Source organism: Polyodon spathula, chromosome 7, assembly GCF_017654505.1.
Source record: "Polyodon spathula isolate WHYD16114869_AA chromosome 7, ASM1765450v1, whole genome shotgun sequence".
Classification (NCBI taxonomy): Eukaryota; Metazoa; Chordata; class Actinopteri; order Acipenseriformes; family Polyodontidae; genus Polyodon; species Polyodon spathula.
In genome coordinates this window covers 4030446-4050520 of record NC_054540.1, presented here as the reverse complement: position 1 = coordinate 4050520, position 20075 = coordinate 4030446, and the positions used below count along the sequence as shown (strand labels likewise).

The 20075-nt window shown below is 39.7% G+C and overlaps 1 protein-coding gene across 4 annotated transcripts in view; it reads right to left on the bottom strand.

Annotated features, from left to right (window-relative positions):
- Positions 1–20075, bottom strand: part of LOC121318023 (rab-3A-interacting protein-like) — a 32279-nt gene that overhangs the window by 7747 nt on the left and 4457 nt on the right. For 2 of the 4 annotated variants that reach the window (XM_041254210.1, XM_041254207.1), the window contains exons 2-8: positions 11659–11778; positions 8616–8680; positions 7411–7683; positions 5623–5878; positions 3099–3194; positions 2725–2802; positions 2198–2401 (exon numbers count right to left, since the gene is read on the bottom strand). In XM_041254210.1, the coding sequence (XP_041110144.1) occupies positions 2198–2401; positions 2725–2802; positions 3099–3194; positions 5623–5878; positions 7411–7658 (882 nt within the window). In that variant the 5' untranslated portion in view covers positions 7659–7683; positions 8616–8680; positions 11659–11778. Of the gene's footprint in view, positions 1–2197; positions 2402–2724; positions 2803–3098; positions 3195–5622; positions 5879–7410; positions 7684–8615; positions 8681–11658; positions 11779–12126; positions 12262–20075 lie in introns of all 4 variants that reach the window. The other 2 variants (XM_041254208.1, XM_041254209.1) reach the window with 2 other exon arrangements.

The window sequence follows — 20075 nt, the reverse complement described above, 5'->3', positions numbered from 1 at the left end:
GTCAAATCTAGGTGTGCAAAGTTGGCAGAGACCTATCCCAACAGACTCACAGCTGTAATTGCTGCCAAAGGTACTTCCACCAACTATTAACTGAGAGGGGAAAAGACTTATCCAATCATGATCTTTCAGTTTTGTATTTTTAATTTTTTTTTTCTCAATAAAAACTTATTTTCCCCTCAACAGTGTAGGAGTATGGATGTAGATAAGTAGATAACTGTAAAAAAATCCTCATTTAAATACATGAAACTGAGGCACTGACAGCAAAATATGAAAAGTTCAAGGGGGTGTAGGCTTTCCATAGGCACTGTGTGTGTGTGTGTGTGTGTATATATACAGTTATATAGTATATATATATATATATATATATATATATATATATATATACACACACACACACACACACACACACACACACACACACACACACACAGTACCATGAAAATGTATTTGTCCTGTCTGATTTTCTGCATTTTTGCATATTTGACACTGAATGTTATCAGACCTTCAACCAAAATCTAATATTAGATAAAAGGGACCCTGAGTGAACAAATAACACCAAATTTTGATACTTATTTCATTTATTTAATAAAGTTATCCAACATCCAATGCCCCCGTGTGAAAAAGTAATCGCCCCCTTAATAACTGGTTACGCCACCTTTAGCAGCAATAACTGCAACCAAACGCTTCCTGTAGTTATTGGTCAGTCTCTCACAGGGCCGTGGAGTGGAGGCCCACTCCTTCATGCAGAACTGCTTCAACTCAGTGACATTTGTGGGTTTGAGAATATAAACTGCTCGTTTCAGGTCCTGCTGCAACATCTCAGTGGGGTTTAGGTCTGGACTTTCACTAAGCTATTCCAAAACTTTAAATTTCTTGTTCTTCAACCATTCTGATGTAGACTTGCTTGTGTGTTTTGGATCATTGTCTTGCTGCATGACCCAGCTGCACTTCAGCTTCAGCTCACGGATGGATGGCTTGACATTCTCCTGTAGAATTCTCTGATGAACAGCAGAATTCATGGTTCCTTCAATGATGGCAAGTCAGCCAGGTCCTGATGAAGCAAAGCATCCCCAAATCATGACACTACCACCACCACTCTTGACTGTTGATATGAAGTTCTTACTGTGGAATGCAGCGTTTGGTTTTCCCCAGACATAACGGGGCCCATGTTGGCCAAAAAGTTCCACTTTTGACTCATCTGTCCATAGATCATTGCTCCAGAACTTTTGAGGATCATCCAGGTGCTTTTTAGCAAACTTGAGACGAGCATTCATGTTCTTCTTAGTGAGCAGTGGTTTTCGCCTTGCTACTCTGCCATGAATCCCATTTTTGCCCAGTGTCTTTCTGATAGTGGAGTCATGAACACTGATCTTAGCAGAGGCGAGAGAGGCCTGCAGATTCCTGGATGTTGTTCTAAGGTTCTTTGTGACTTCCTGGACGATTTTACGCCTTGCTCTTAAGAGAGAATTTGGCTGGACAGCCGCTCCTGGGAAGATTCACTACTGTCCCCAACTTTATCCATTTGGACAATATGGCTCTGGTGTGGTTTGGTGGAGCCCCAGAGCCTTAGAAATGGCATTGTAACCCTTTCCAGACTGTTAGGTATCAACAACTTTTTCCAGAGGTCTTCAGGAATTTCTTTTGATTGTGGTATGATGGGCCTCTAGAACCAGTGTGCTGACAATTTCACTCTGATGGTAAGGGCCAATGTTAGTCAGATTTATATTGGGCAGGGCTGGCCCAAATCAGGCCTGATTGTTAGCCAAAGTATTCAAACAGCTCACCCTAATTATCCCTTTAATTGGGTTGGGTTAATTAGGGGGGGCAATAACTTTTTCACACCTGAAGATTGCATGTTTGATTACCTTGCACACTAAAAAAATGAAAGAAGCACCAAACTTTGGTGACTCAGACTCCCTCTATATACTACTATACACTATTACAACCCACAAAAAGATCTGACCAAATTCAATGTGAAAAATGTACAAAAATGCAGAAAATCAACCCGGGGGTTTATGATATATATTATATTATATTATATATCTATATATATATATATCTATATATATATATAATATAAATATATATATATATATATATATTATAATATACTATTTATCTTCTTTCAAAGAACAAATCACAGTGGCCCTTCGTTTCCCCTGAATAGGAGGAGCCCTTGGGTGAATTTCAAGCTCACCTCTCTGCAGTCCCTCACAATGGGCTGCATCATGCTCAGTTCCTGCTGGCTGCCCAGCATGGCGCTGCTGGTGCTCTTGTTCCGAGAGTGCCCTTTCTTAAACTGAGTCTTTCCACCGAGCGAGAGGTCTTTACAGGGAGAGGTGGGGGAAGTGGAGAGGACCAGCGTTTTCAAAGCAGCTACTTCAGCCTGCAGAACATCAATCTGGAAAAAAGAACAATATTAACAATATTAAAAACAATATTAACTCATGGTGTAAAACTCACATTAGCCCTGCATCCAGTCCTGTGTTTCAGAACTACTTTCATTTAAGTATTATTTAAATGATCGGATGTTAAATAAACTGTTCCTCCCTTATAGTGAACATCTCCTCTTAGTAACCCTGCAGACTCATTCATGCTGCGATGAGAATTGCGATCAGTTCAGAGCAGACTTAGCAGAACACCACCTGGTTTAACCTGACTGCTGTCTCAATGAAGTCCCCTACATTACCAACGCAGACACCGCTTTGCTGGAATTCCTCTCACCTTCCCCTGTGCTTCCTTTAACTGCTTCTCCGCAGTGGCCTGCTTGATGTTCGCTTCTCGCACCATCTTGTGGGCTTCCTGTGGGAGCACCAAACACTTTACTTAACATTTCACTCTCAAAACCGCTTTTCCTTCCTCATTCACCTCTACAATCAAACAAACCATGTTGAAGCTTGCCCAGAAAAAAGCAAAATAAAAATAAAAACCTTTGTGCCTTTTTTACATGATACATTTAAAAGAAACAAGAAAAAGTTAAGCTAGGAAGAAAAAGCCAAGCAATTGATTAAAGAAGCAAGTACAGGTAAGACTTTGGCACTGCAGCTGCTAGTGTACACAAACTCAGTGCTGCATTTTGATGAAGAATCCAAACAAACCTCAAACAGGCTAGCTGTGAGCTCTTCCAGTTCTTGCCCAAGCTGGTCCCTTACTTTAGATAGTCTTTCACATTCTTCGTCTTTTAACTTAAGGTCCTTAAAAATAAAATAAAATAAAAATAAAAGGAAAACGCCTTATTTCTATGCCAAAATTTTAAAAAGGTATATATACTCATGCTGCATAGTATAAGCTAGGTTACTATTTTCATAGTGCCTTGTGTTAACACAATTCGGACGTTACTGTATAAAATCCAGCCTGGTTTGTAGGTTATATTTTGCACTGATGTTCAGCATTGATCCAGGGAGGGCAATGCTCATATATTTTATATATGGGGTCTGTTCTCAAACCCCCTAACCTTGTAAAAGAAGCCCTTATTGAACTGCATTGGAAATGCATTATTGTAGCATACATCTGTTTCACAAATACTGTAGTGTCACAATAGTGCTCCATGAATATGGCTCCTTTGTACCTTACACAGATGAAGGCATTTGCTGAAACATTCAAAAGGCAACTTCTTATAGATTTTACCTTTGTCTGTATGCTCAGATTTTAGAAGAAAAATAAAGTTTAAAAAAAAAAAAAAAAAAAAAAAGAAAATCACCTGCAACTTGATCTTGAAATTGTCTCAATTTGCTTCTGTACTGCACCTAAAGATCCTTTTATAGGTTTAAATTAAATATGTTACTCTAATTTTAATTATACTGCAGAGAAGGCAGGGCCACAGAGCTGAAAGGTCACAGAGACATGATTGTTCTGCAATCAGGAAGCACAAATAACCCTAAACAGTGATCAATAAAAACAACTGCCCACTCTGCCCATCTTTCAACCCTAGAGGCTTCAGTTCACAACTACAATTCTGGCACCTCTTTAAGCTGGCACAGCACCTGCAAGTACAGTAACTATGGGGAAGCGCTTACTTTCGATCAGCCCTGAGCAAATAAACAAGAAAGTGCAAACAATCCACTCCTTTCCCATACTGTTCACAAGACATACTTGAGGGTTTGTAGTGCGTATTAATCAAATAGCACATAGATACTTCCTCTGAAAGAAAACTCAGTCAACTGACAAACACGTCAAGCTATAAATTACCTTTGCTATCCTTACATGCTATGCTTACTGTTCGGTCAACTTACGGAAAAGGAGACCCTGTCTATGAATGCCATTCCTTTGAGCTGAAACTAATAAAATAGGTCTCAATTTGTAGATAGTATGTCTGTGAATAAAAAATAAATAAAAATAAAAAAAACACCACCACATAAAAAGTGGGTTCAGTGAATAGCTAAAAAAAATGTAGTCTCATAAGCCACCATGAACAGACACTTTGAAATACTGTTCAGAATATGAAGCCCTGCATGTAAGGATGGAAGATACATTTGAAGTGGGTTGAAGACACACACCCCCACAAACCCACACAGGTCTTCTTAGCTAGTCTCCACAAGGGACATTCAGCACAAATCCAAAACATGTGCTTATTACCTCCTCAAAGCAGAAAGGAAAACACCCTAACCAGTCAGTATCCCTGCAGGTGTCCAAAAGAATAGTTCTCCAATTTCAAAAGAAGATGATTCAACAAATGTGATAAATGAGTGACGCAGCACCACTCTGGAGGTCCAAAGTCACTCCGCTGACCCAACAGTATTTACCTACAGTCCACAGGAGTGTATCAAATGCAAACCAACAAACACTTAAGCTCCTTCCCATCAGGCCAAATCATACATTTACAGCTGGGTCAGTTTGAACTTTTCCTTTAGGTGTGATCACACCCCTATGCCTGTGTGCTGTATCATATCACAGCGCAGCACACAGTGTGCAGACCACGTGCCAGACACCCCCTATACTGGACAGCATTAAACCAGGAGACGTAGGGGGCGAGGAACTCCGGTTAATCATCTCTGTATCAATCACAAAGCACTTTAATGAGTGCAGCTGGGGTCTAATATGTCTCCCCAACTTAGCTAGACTGGAATATCCTTGCTGGCTGGTCCTCAGTCTTTTTCCATTTTGAGAACAACGCGATTTAGCTGGTGTATTAAGCTGATAAATGGTAGTTTATTATAACTATTTTTAATATTAAATCAGTAACAGTGCTCCATGTCTACAGCACTGAAGGCAAAATGACATCGAGTTCATTAAACATTTGAGCAGATGCTTTGAAAATATGTTGCCAAGTCAATTAGACAAGCTGTTTCGCAACACATTTAGAACAGTGTTTATATGGCCTTGTGGATTTGAACATTTTCAATCTAAAAATAGTCACCATTAGGAACACTTGGTCTCTTGATTATTTTACTCCAGTCTCTGTTCAAATGAGTCTGTCATTAAGGTGATAAAACCTACAACAGCGCTCCCTGGATCCATCACCTGTCCTTCAGTCCTGCTTAGCCAACATCTCACCAGTTTTTGCATTTTAAACGAACACATATAATATACAATGATAAATCTGCAGTTGTAATACTTCAAAATTAGGGGGTGAAAAAAAAAAAAGTGAAACCCTTCCACAAGTCGCCAAGTAATTTAGCTTACCCTTTGTGCTTTAGTAAGCTCCTCCTTCAATCTCTCATAACCTTTTTCTCTTACTTCCATAACAGAGGGGCTCCTCAGGTGAGACAGGCTGTCTGTGCTCAGCCCAAAGACATCCCCGCTCTCCTCACCCCCGCGATCTCCCAGGCCATCATCGAGGAAATCTGCCTCCAGGCGCGCAGGCTCGTTCTGGGAGACGTGATGCCGGGAGCTGGAGGAAGAGCAGGGCACAGCGATCTGTGCATCCACTGCCAGGACACTGCAACATGAAAGCTTTGGTGAGGGTTTATACTAAAAGAATGTCTGTAGATCACAGTGTGCTTTGTGCGCGGGTGGGGGTCAGAACCTGTGAAGGCACATGTACTGTATGTTTATATAAAAATGTGTGTCATACAGCAGCTAGACACTGGACTCCCATTGCTTTCTGAGGTCAGACATTCTGTTATTGCTCAGTACTGGAATAGATGACACTAATTAAAGACACCGGTTTAAAAGTCCACTGTTTACTGATGAAACGCTTCCTGCTGACACTCGAGCCCTGCTCTCAAAGAGTTAACTCTTTCAGGAGACGACAATGAATATTTCAGACAAACAGAGGGAGATAAATAAAGAAATCACTTTAAAAAGTTGTACTACAGCAGGGATAGTGGCATTGAGCTTTGAGCGGTGTTTAGTGAGAACAGTAAAACGAGCACTGTTGCAGGATTGAGAAGTTGAACTGGATACAAAGTTTCATCCCAATATGAATAAGAGAAATTCACTTTCGTCTGGCAAATGCCCCCTTGCAGAAGTTAAGTAAAAATGCATTCACTTATCACAAAATATCAAAACAATCAGGACTATGTTTAAAAATATGTTGCTGGGATACATCAAAGATAAAGTAATGTGTCTTGTAAACACTGCAGTGTTTTGTAAACAAGTGGAGTACACAGTTTCCCTGACAAACGGCTAAGCAAAATGTTCTGGAAAAAAAGGCTATACAGTGCTCCCTCACTATAAGGTTTTCAGTTACAATGCACCTCGTTCCTACAGCATGTCCCTCAATTCCCTATACTAGTAATTCATGCAATATTTCTACAGTAAATACAGTACCGGTGTTCAAACTATAACTGTAACTGTACAACTTCTCAATTTAACTTCCATTTCTGTCTCTCCCTTTTGATACAGTATCTGAACTGAAGAAAAGCAGCGCTGGCACTTTATAACACAGTCATCTTATTCAGCATTCGTTTTATAACTAAATAAATAGGCTTATTACGTGGTTATCTTTCCTAATGCATTTACTTTTTGCTACGAGAGGAGCTGTAGCTTTCTCCGGGAGACGAGACGCTTCAGCCCCTCTCCAGCAGCCGAACCTGGGGTGAGCCCATTCCCTCTTGCCCTCACCTGACCTGCTCTCCTTCTCGCTCTTGGTTTGCTTGTCTGTCGCTTCAAATTGAACTCCCGACCACTGTTTAGCCAGGTTATCTATAGTTTAAAAACTACTAATTAAAATGATCCACGAGTGGGAATGTTACTTTTTTTTTTTTTTTTTGTAAAAGATATAGTGTTGATTACATGGTGCTTTATGCTTGGTCAATTCACGGAAAGTTATATTTTTGCTTCACTATATGTACATTATAGAGAGGGAGTTATTTTGTTTTGTATTTTAGTTAGATGTGTGTTGTTATGTGTCCCACTGCAACTCTGAGAAAAGAAGTCAAGCAGACCAACGTTTCAGCCAGCGCCTTCTTCACACTAGTATATTAATATAAAACTTTACGTACACTGCAGCTCTGTGCAGCTGCTTACCTGCCATTGAAGGCCTCGTTGTTGCTCAGGTGCCTGGGTGTGGAGTACACAGGCTGGGTGGGCAGCTGTGTCGCGTCCAGGGTGTTGGGAGGGCCAGGGCTGGAGCTCACAGACGGGTGAGTGCGGTACAGGATCGCCGCAGCGCCGGGCTGCTTGAGGTGCCGAGCCTCGGACTCCGTGCGCAGGTCTGGGGTGGTGGGGGAAGCCAGGTTAACTTCATGAAAGCCTTCAAGGGAGTCGCTTGCCATTGCATAAAACGCATCATACAGATCCCTGCGAGAGCGAGGAGGGAACAGCATGCATTAAAGAATTAGCTGGGACTTGACTGAAGCACTTCGGCACAGAAACCAGGACCAGAGGACACAGTTGGAAATAAAGTGGAGATAGACTTAGGACAGAGGGAAGGAGACATTTCTTCACATAGAGAGTGGTGAGGACTGAGCGGATTGCCTAGCCATGCTGCTGGTGCTGAATCACTGAGAACCTTTAACACCCCACTAGACAAAGTTTTAAAATAAACCAGATACTAGGAACTGGAGAAACACAGATGGGCTGAATGGACTTGTATTGCTCATTAACTTTCTTATGTCCTTGTCACAGGCATTCTTATGTATTGCAATAGCCTTACAAGGTTTTCAGAGTTGCTCGGTACTAAATACATTTTTTTTCTTTTGTTTTGTTTTTTACAGAACCAGAAACTTAGTTCTACTTTTAATGGTGACAGCAGCTGATGAAATGCAACATTTTCTAGTGATCTAAGCTACTGTTAAGCGCAGACAGATGGGGACTTTTGTGTTTAGCCACTGTGCCACATAACCACTTACCGCCTTTCTATTAACTGATTTTTTTTCTAGCCACCTAGAACTGCAGTGCAGTTAGAATGTGCACACACACCACTGTTGAAGTAGGGTATACCTACAGGGAGATTATTTTAACAGAGGAAGGTTAAACGTTTAACTTTTTCAATTAGAGTAAACCATAATGATTGTATCCCTTTTCAAATAGGTCATTGTAAACCAGATACAATTACACACAGATGCATTCCTTCCCTATACTGTGTGATACGATTACAGGCTGTCTGGGACCTGTATAAAAGGTGTTTGAGTTAAAACTATTATAGGTGGACCCCGCTATCCAAAGCAAAGTTGGGGAGCCCTGCAAAGTCTTAAATGAAGAATGAGAGAATGCAGTTTTTGTTGCCATACCTGCCTTTTGGATGAAGCAAGGTCTTTAGGATCCCCTACTTTCAATCTGACACCTTGCTCGAGTTCTGGGGGGAAAATAAAAAATCATAGAGAAACAAGGAATTATTCAAACAGCTCTGTTATTAAGCGGGGCTGTATCACACGTCCACCAGCAAGGACATAAGTACAGAATTAAAAAAACAGATCTTTAAGTATCATTAGAAAAGCAGATTACCATGACCTACAACCACAGTTTGTGCATGTGAAAATACAAGGCTCACAGATAGGGTGCTTCCATGTACCCACACTGTGATACCCTCAATAACTGGTGCTAAAGAATGTTTTGTTATGACTGGCTATGTAGTTCTCCAAAATAAGTTACAGTAAATGTCAGCAAAAACTAAAGAGAAAAAAATGAAATATGTTGATTGCGTAAGTATTCAGACCCGTCATTCTTAAGCTACTCCAGTGTAACTCTGGCCTTGTGCTTTGGATCGTTGTCCTGCTGACAGGAGAATTTTCGCCTCAGTTTTAAGTCTTTAGCAGACTGAGGCAGGTTTTCCTCCAAAATGTCCTGTACTTTGCTCCACCCATTTTTTCTTCAATCCTAACAAGCTTTCCAGTCCCTGCTGAGGAGAAGCATCCCCATGACATGATGCTGCCACCACCATGCTTGACTGTAGGGATGGTTTTGACTGGGAGATGTGCTGTGTTGGGTCTGCGCCAAACGTAATGCTTGGCATTTAGACCAAAAAGTTCCAATTTGCTCTCGTCTGACCACAACACCTTTTGCCACATTTTTGCAGGATCACTCAATTGCTTTGTTGAAACTCCATGCAGGCTTTGAGATGGCTTATTTTTTGTAAGGACTTCCTTCTTGCCACCCTGCCATACAGATTACTTTTGTGAAGTGTTCTGGATAGTGTTGACTGATGCACATTTTCACCCATCTCAGCCATTGAACTCCAAAGTTGTCGTTGGCCTCACAGTGGCATCCCTCACCAGTTTCCTCCTTGCCTGGCTGCTCAGTTTGGAGGGACGGTGGTACAATGCACCTTCCATTTCTTGATGATTGAGTAGACTGTGCTCAAAGGAATATTCAGAGACTTTGATATTTTCTTGTACCCTTCTATTGATCTGTGCTTTTCAATGACTTTATCCCTGACTTGCTTTGAAAGCTCCTTGGTCTTCATGGTTGAGTCTTTGCTTGAAATTCACTACCTGACCAAAGAACCTCACAGAGACAGGTGTTTTTTTTCTGAAATCATGAGAACCACTAATATTGCACACAGACAGAGGCCATTCAACTAATTTTGTGGCTCGTTAAGGTCATTTTGTGCACCTGAATTAAGTTACTGTAAGATAGCAGGGAGAGGGTCAGATTTTTCCCTGATAAAACAATGTGCAAATGCACGTTAACTGTGGAATTATCACCCGCACCTGGGCATAATTGTAAATTAGAGCCAGGTGCAGGGTTTAAAAAGAAAGCAGCCAGTCTGTTCAAGGCTGTTGTGTGGACAGCCCGACTGGGAGTGTATTCAGTCATACAAAAAAGGCAGTGTGTAAAACCTATTTACTTTGTGGGTTAAATCAAAACTGTGTGTTTTGTTAGTCGGTAAACAGCTTAGCTGTCTGGCGTGTTAGAATAGGTTCCTGATGTGTATAGTCAGCACTCCAAAGTGGAGCTAGGTTTTTGTTTCATTTTTGTCTGTTTATTAAAAATAGTGCATAAGCCCTCTTCATATTTCTTTTCAGTGTCTGGGTCTGCTTTTAAAGGGGCCACAAACCACAGTGAGTGGCCGCTCTGTTTTCATGAGGTTTGACACAGCAAAGGGTTTGAATACTTATGCAATCATGACTTCCATTTTTATTTCATATTAATTATCTTTTTACTTCTTTCTTTTTGTTTGTGCTTTGAATGCGTGGAGTAGGTTGTGTATATAACACATATTAATTCCTACTTCAAAGTGTCATGACTGCAAGCTTTAAAGCAACAAAATGTGAAACTGGGAGAGGGTCTGAATACTTTCGCAAGGCACTGAATATGAAAGTAAAATGAAAAAAAATAATATTTAAAATGGCTTGTGTATATTTCAGTAAATGTAGTATATAAACCCATCAACACCTCCCAAACAATAGAACCGTTTGCACAATGAACTCCTGTCCAATATATGTGTATCTTTAGCAGGTCATTTTAAGGAAGGCGAAAACAGAGGCCATTTTGACCTATTTGCAAAAAACGGATTTACTTCAAATGTAATAGGAACCAAGTTTGTACCTAGCTGATTAATTAAAAAAAAAAAAAAAATGTATTGCAATCCGATCAATACTTCAAGCTATATAAAACGTCATCACTTATTGATCAAAAAGAAAACACTGCTGTGACTGCACTTGACCCTGTGCATACTGCATGAATTCATCCCCAGGTAACAGACAGAAGCTGCAGTACAAATTAAATGAAACTCCACTTCTTTAGGCATACTGCTCTGTGCATGTCACTGACAAAAGTCAAGAACACTGTACTGCAATTAATATCATAACTGTTAATGCCCCCAAATTGAAATGTGACTTTTCCTTTGAAACTGTATTGATCATGAGTAAACATATTCATGAAACAGTCAACAGTTGTCAATATTGGCGACACTTTAAAATAAGCACATATACACAATGATTCAATGTTAGCTACAGTATAGGGTTATTTATAGGGTTAGCGATTACTGTACTTTCAACAGGAAAGCATGTGTTGCAAGTTAAGCAAGCACTTTCAATCCTTTGTAATAATAAATCTTTCTGTTAATATAATTCTGAAACTAAAAACAAATCAGACACTGTATACAACGGACATAACCTACTGTAACTGAATAAAGAGAATTGATTTTCACAAGCCCAAAGGTTAATCTCCAAAAGTGAAGAGCTAGGGAGTACAAAATATGGGTTCTATGCCAGCAGCTTCAGTACTGCAGCTCCTTTGCTCAAGATATTTGTACAGACATTCTTTTTTATTACCAATGTTAGGAACAGCGCTTTTGGTAAATTAAATTAAATTTAAAAATTAATTACATACCATTCTGTGAAACGTTGCTGGACAATTTCTCCTCTGGTATAGCTCAAGCACTGTAGTGTGATGCTTGTGTAGCAGACTTGACAGTTCAACACATCATAATGGGTATGTCTTTGTAGTTTCCTTTGAAAAGAAATACACAATATCCATTAAAATATTTGAAACCAGAAACACATAACAGTTTGTGTAAGAAGTATGTTTTTAATACATTCATATTTAACATTTGACAATAAGCATTTATCTGCAAATACAGAAAAAACATACATTTTCCATATCTTTTTATGCATGATTTATAGGAGTCATACATTTTAAATAAATGGCTTCACAATATGTACCAGTGTCTCCCATTGCATTGCAGTTAGAGCCAGTCTGGGTTTTAGTGGGAGATAAAGTCAACCCGACTGTATTGTTGTATAGAGACAAAACGGTAGAGGTCTCTTCCCTCTTAGATAAAAAAAAAAAATGAAATACCAGAACTGAATCAGCTGCACATTGCCTGCCCTTTAACTGAACATCATATGGTGGAGGATGTACGATGATATTAGCGATGATGAGATAACAGAGACTGGAGTGGGATTTCACAGCACAGTGGTCAAAGTAGGAAACCTTAGAAATGAAGCATTAATATTTTAGAGGTGAACGGTTCCCAGATGTCACTGAATACACTTTGCATTCTATCCCGTAGTTTCCCTTCACTATTATTCAGTGATAATGTAGTTAGCTCTTGTAGTCAATACATCACAATACAGGAACAGAAGACCTGCAATCCTGTACTTTTGTGCTACTTGCTGTATTACAGGGGAAAAAATACTGTACAACAAAATTATTCATTACCCACCCAGAGCCATAATTATCCATCCTGTTTCTCCAAGTTCAAAATGAACAGAGATGTATTTATTGATTTCTACATTTCACCTGGAGTCACTCATGTTTAAAGTTCAGTAGTTATGTCGAATGCACTTGTGGAAACATTGTAACGCTATGTCTTGAATTCCCTATTGAAACAGGAGGCTGGTGATGTCAGGAGCTGGCTATTGATGTATGATATATAATTATGCTTTGGACCACCCACACACATACGATAAAATACAGATATAATTTGTGTGTGTTTTCACAGGACAGATTTGTAGTGGAAGGGAAGGGTTAATCCTGATTGGTAAACCCTAATGCCGTGCACAGAAACTTGGTTCACAGATGCATGGATGTTCAAATTCAAACCCTCTTTGCTTCTCTTCAAGGTCACTGTCATCACCATTTTACTTCCGCAGCACTTCAGCATTGTTCCTCCTTTCAACGAGACAGCAGTGGCACAGTTACGAGAGTCCAAATCCGACAGCGTGAAGGGAGGCCACACTGCATGTCTGCCATTGTTTTCAGTTACTGCACAGAGAAGCTACTGTACTGTCAGAGGCTGGATAGTAGTTTTTATATTGACTGCATGCGAGCACAATCTAATGTCCATTCAGTCACATTTATTACACAAAGCTTTTATTTTTTAGGGTCCTCAGTCAAAAAATGGACACCAGCATGCCGATCTGTCTGTCTGTCAGTCTGGCTGGCTGACACACTCCACATGGGTAACACGATACACCAATAATTAGCAAGCTTTACTAGCCTCCAGGCATTTGGATTGTAAGTATCTTTCTACTTTCCATGTGCTGTGTGCTCATTACGCGATTATGAGGACCCTCTGTACAGTAGCTACATGCGCTGGTTAATTTAGGACTGTAAAGTTCATGTTTTAGTATATTTATTCAATATTTCAAACAGTTGCCGTTCAAAGAGGAAGATGCAGTAAGCAAAATACTAACTGATCTAGCTGATCTGCTGAAACAGGCACAACACTTCTCAAAAACCTCTTCTCACACCTTTAGTGCAAGATAAGGCATTTGACATGTCACAAGACCAGCCAAATGTCAAGTAAACAAATAACCTTCAGCTCATCTTCCACCCTTATTTGAAACCCCTGGACCAGATGATCCTCTACATCTACAACATACTGTATCTTTTGCTTAAATAGGACTTAAATGAAGATTGTACTCAATGATTGCATAGCAGTTTGATCCACCCCAGGTTTTACTGTCAGCCTAAGTCTACCAGACTCTGTCTCCTGGGCTCAGAAGAGCCCTGACTGCCCTTCTCAGAAGATTGCTGTTGTGCTCTCCTCTCGTGCTGCACAAAGCTATTATTCAATTACTCTGACTAAAGGGTACATAAGGGCCTTTTTCTTTTATCATGTTACATGTTGCTACAACTGTTTACATAAGGTGTGTGTATTGTTTTATTTACTTACTTATTTATTTATTTACATTTTGACCACTTTAACACTTTTAAATTGCATTTCCTGTCTCAAGATGGCTTCCCACGTACCCGCACGGACCTCTCAGAACTCACTGGTAAATCCATCTCAGTTACATATGGGAACAGGAGGATGATGGGAAATGTAGTTCTGAGAGGTCCATGCAGGTACATGGGAAGCCATCTTGAGGCAGAGAATGCAATTTAAAAGTTTAAAAAAGTGGTCAAAATGTAAAAAAAAAAAAAATAAATAAAACAATACACACACCTTACGTAAACAGTTGTAGCAACACTTGGGAACATGTAATATAATATAACAAAAAGGTCCTTATGCATTGTGGCAAAGTGCCCGCCCCCGTGTGTATTTTGTGTTGTGTGTTAATGTTGGTGTATAGTCATTGGTACATATAAACGGGTCTGTGTAACACGAGTGTTTAAAATGTATATTTGTATTTAGGCGCAAGTATTGCACATTGTATTCTGGTCTGACGTCACTCACAACAGCCGTCTTCGTGACATGTATCCTTTAAGCTCTCCACTGAAACCAGGTGCTGACAATCAGGGCAGGGTCTTTGCTGTTGATTGGGCTCATTTACCATTCAAAATTAAACAAGTGAAAAAACAACTGCTTGGACTTATGATTCATCACGACTCCATGCAGCTGTTTGAAACACTCAATAACTAAAGTTCTATTAAGGTTCATAACAATGGAGTTCTCAATATACTGTATATATGCAGAACTCTAATGTGTGATAAAGACTGATGGACAGACATACAGGGGTCTCCACAATGTTATCCTTGAGGCTGGGAATACAGTATGCATCACCAGTGACGAATAAAATTTAAAAACAAACAGAACAAATCTGAACGGCAAAACCCATTAACAATGTTCTACCAAGAAAGGCGTTCTGCCGCAGTAAGTGAACACAAGAGGCCATCAAGAAAGGAGGACTTTATTACGAGGCCAAATTGAGACATCTGGAATGTGAAACTTTCATGACAGCTGTTCCGAAGACTCGAAGGCCCTTTAATGTACACAGCAAACTAATACAAGAGCTTCAGGCTTTCCTTATTTGTTTAAAGCAGTCAAGCTTCAGTTAAATCTTTAAAGGAATGACATCCAACATAATAAATGCACACATTTTACCCGTTTTACACTTCCATTAGAAACAGATATAAAAAGGGGAGTTGTGAAAGAAACACATTTTAAAACTCATTTATGTACAGTAATCTGTTGCATATCCGCCATGATCAATCTCTTTAGCAACGTTAGTTCATCATTCAACAGATAAGATTAGTTCAGAGATTGTTGATATTACCACAGTTTTCATATGCTGTGTTGCATGTGCTCCACTATTGCTGGTAGTGTCACATGAGCTGCTCAGTGTGTTGATATTTAAATAAATCCTGTTCGCCTGCGGGGCATATCAAATTCAACCTCTGTCTCGATCTCCTGCCTGTCGCTCAGCAGCGAATGCACAAAACAGGATTACAAATTTACTGACAGCTTAGATCTGGTCTTCTAAATTGAGTCACTCTCAAAAGTATTTTAAGAAGAAACTGTTTGAAGAACCGCTCAACTCCTTGTGTACCTTAAGGGGTTAAAACATGACCGCTTGTGCTACACTGGGTTAAAGAAAGTTCCCAGTTTCCATGTCTTACACGCAGGAAATCTGTAACACTTGCACTTCCTGTGTCATTTCACCCGAGCAGGTGTCTTCTGGGTCAATGCATGTTACTGGTTGAAAGCACGGCAGTCAATATTTTGTTAGCTTACAATCACTTTAAAATGGCCAGGCTTTAACAAACCAACCTTTCACTGTAGACTCTTTAGGCTGAATGACAAGCCCCCTTCCACCACAAACAACCCTCCCAGGCAGGTTCTGTACAACCAGCACAGCTGCACTAAGGGGTCCCATTTATTACAACACTGACAACAGGATCTCAGTCAGAGCACTGGATTGATCAAATCAAGGGTCGAATGAATGGGATGAACTCTTTGGTTGTGAGAGTAAGTGTTACTGTACCTGCTTTGTTTAAATGGTTGTATAAGCATTACAACATAAGTACTTAAGCACAATACAAATAAATCATTTTAAAATATTGTATTTATATAGTTACACAAGCTGTACCATAGGTCAAAAACTCACAGCATTACCTTGTTTCACTTTCTTATATCTTGTACACAAGTTGTCACTGCTCTGTGCCTACAGTAGAGCTGGTACAGCAGTCAATGGTTCTCAAAATAATCTACACATTACATTTGAGGAGGTCAACAACACCAAAGAGGAAAAGGGACGATCTAGTAATACAAGTACAGCTAGTGTTACTTCTACTACTCCTTATCTTTACCACTTTGGCATAGTAAAGAGTTGAAACTTGGATAGTACATACTGTAACATGAAGTTGGGGGGGTGGGAAAGTCTGGAGTACAGTTCTGATCCTTCGCTTTCCCTATGCAGGGATGGAAATAAGACTCTCACTTAATAGCAGCTTTATCCATTCCTGATTTTACCGTGAGTTTAATAAGTTGCACCTGAGCTTGTCACCTCTTCACTGTGGCTAATCAAGCTCGTAGTAAAACCTGGAATGGGTGCAACTGCTATGCAATAGGAGTCTTATTTCTACCCATGCTATGGCAGTGCAGCATCATAAACTGCTGTCAGTAGTCTTGTTATTCCCCACAGCGGCACATGTGCTTCAGTCACTCTAGAAACATTAAACCCCAGTAACTCAAGGCAGCAGTACTGCAGCTCCCCAAAACCCAGGGGATCTTGCATAGAACTGTCTATGCCCCTATGAATAATTAATCCTAAGAACAAGGGTCTAATTATACCTATACCAGTATCGATAGCCTAATGCAAAAGGGAAGCTACTGTGTGCATTATGTAATGACCATTCAAAACAAGTAGGGTGCCTTAGTCTGCCTCATGTAATTGCTACAGAACATTTTTATGGTAAATTCTCAACTCGCTCACCCTACTGCCTTGAGGATGCCAGATGCAAACAGCTTTCAGGTATTTCCTCTGACCCAGTGGAGCTGTGAACCTTTTTAAGTGTTTGTTATTGCTAGATAGGGGATTACACAATATTTGGCACCGAGAGTGGAAAGGCCACATCGTTGCACTCCTGTGAGCGCTATCTTTGTGTGGGTGACTAGCCGATCTGAAATGATGGCTATGCATGGTTCAGGTAAGGTTTCTTTTAAGTTTCGAAATGTACCCTTATAGAAACTGGTATTATCCAGGGATTAAAAACTGCCTGACAGCTACAGTAACAGGGTTAGAAGGGTCAATGACTCAGCAGAAAACTGTGTACTGTATGCACAAGAAACTTTCTTCTTGACACAATCCTTGCAGGGCTTTCCCCATACAGCAGAGGCACATTCTACACAAAAACTGATGACATCACTGCATCACCAGAAGCCAGTGGGATACACATGGGATAGCAACTGCTGCTAAGGATGTTGCTGCAAATTATAATATTGTAGTAAAAGTAAAATTTTGGGTACAGCACATGTAGCGATTTATTTTATCCTAGAGAAAGCAGGACTTGCAATATGCTTGAGGATTTTAACCAGATTTTCTGGCATCTGTTTACTTACCGTAAAAAACAAGAGACTATTCAACTGAGTTGCATTCAACAGAGAATATTCTTCAACTGAATGCAACTAACACTCCACAATTACAGAATTCATATCAATTCATTTATTTTTTATTAAACAAAGCCTGTTGTGATCCGCACTGTATGGCAGTAAAACATCCATTTTCAAAATGTACACGTCTCTCTGATGATTCCATGTTTTAGATGCTCCGATTTCGATACTATCATGGTGCGTCTTTGTGGAAGGAACTACTAAGGCCAATGTAAAGAGATCTGTTTAAATAAAGTGGACTATTGACCTGAATGGTGAATTGTGTCACAGACTATTATTTTGCGTGCAGCTCAGTCTTCCAGCACGAATATTAATCTGTACACAGCTGAATAAACACTCTACTGTAATGCGGAAAGCAGCCATGTCCTTCCAACTGAAACACACAATTATTTGAATGTGAGCCTTAATTCCACGTCCTGGAAGTATGTTCTGCTAATTTCCTGTCCAGATCAAAGCAAGTAACAAATTCAGATTCACTGTAATGCTGCTTTTGCGCTATTCCTGTCACCGTCAGCAGTGCTAACCTGTAACATGGACTAAAGGACACCTTTGCTTTATTATTATTATTATTATTATTATTATTATTATTATTATTATTACAAACATCTCGTAAAAGTTAGTAATTTCTTTTTTTTTTTTTAATCAATGTTCTGCTAATTAAATATTGATGCAGTCAATATTTAACACATTTAAATGTATAACCTATTTTTCATGAATATTTATACACTTAAACAGAGTATACACTTAAGCGGGTTGGTGATCTGTGATCCCTAGTCTTATTATAAAATATTACTGTACCAGTAACAAAATGCACAGTGCTACAGTCCTAAGTCCTTCACTTCATTCAGGCAAACAATTTATTTTATTTCAATATGAAAACACTGAACCATCAGTTTAACATATTTTATTTGAAATGTACAGTAAACGATAAACAATGCACATTCACAAAATACCCCTTTTTACAGTACTTTCAAGTATGTATGTCACATACAATTTACCATATTCATTCAGAAAACTGTATTCCTGCATGCTCTCCACACATCTACATGTAGCCTACATGAATGCTGAATCATTATCGTTGTGCCTTTCACAAATGCTGGGTTCAATTTAGCACATCACAGTCCTTTACAGTCTCCTAATGAAAAGCACTGTACTTCAGTTTCGATTTTTGGAGCTATTTTAGTGTGGGAATGTACTGAGAGCATTCATGTTCCTGACACCATGCCCCTTTACGACAGTTCACAAATAATAATGCAATTGGAAATGGTTTGGGATTTTGAATACACATGTGCGAGATACACACTTAAACAATAGACACTCAACAAGACTCCCTACAAAAACATGTTGAAGCCACATGCAGCTTGCCTGCTCTGTGCCCACCCTGGACACCTGTGCTGACATGTCCTGCGACCCTCAGCCATCTGCAGCAGATGGGCAGACACACCAGGGCCCTGAAGTGTGCTGTGCCAATGAGCCAGTGTTTCAGCGGGCTGAAAGGGCAGACAGACACTCAATACAAAGGCAGCAAAAACATAAAGCAGTGTGTCTGCTCTGAGTTTCCCCAAGGCACAGTACAGTGCAAAGATATACTGTACTGCAGTGCAATTGGGAAAGGAAAACTATACAAGAATTTCCAACACATTTTAAAAGAGTAGCGCACTGATAAAAGCATGAGCTGAAACATACTACTAGACAACGTTTCTTATTTGTATTGAAGCCTTACTTGAATTATTAAATACAATGCTAGTTATTACCGAACAGAATAAACCTGGGCCAATAAAAAAACAGCCAGCGTATAGTAGTTAATAGGGTTACAGTAATAGTGTAGTTAATAGCGTTAGTATTTAATAGGGTTCCCTAAACCTGCAGGTCAAATTGCAAAGCTTAACAAAACACAGCATACTGACTGCTCTAGAGTTTTGGCACAGTTGCACTGGGCGACACATTTGTACTAAAGTAATTGTACCTAAAATAGTACTATACATTTTCTTACTGTCAATAACCAACAGCTGCTTCTCCTACTGGCTGCTTTGCTTTCAACCAGTTGCATGCTTTGACCTACAAGACGCTGGCAGGGTGAAATGCAGCAGCAAAAATGTATACCTGTATGTATGTCTTTCTTTTACTAAAAATGTTTTATTTTTTGTTTTTTCTTGCTTTTGTTTAATCCTGCAGTCTACTACAACTGTCATTAGAACAAGAAGTGAATGATTATATATTTTTAAAAATTATAAAAATACATACATTCAAAAAAGCATAAGCAAATAGCAAAATATTTTCTAGCACAGTAGAACAGGAGGCAGTGACAGTGCTGCTGATGCTCTGACAGGAACAGGTGAGAAATTGTATTGTAAAGCCTTACTGTAGATGCCACTCCTACAGGTCTGCCTGCAGTGCTGAGCCTTATGCGAGATACAGCATTGCACAGCAAGATTAACAATCACTGTTCCTGGCACACTCATTACGA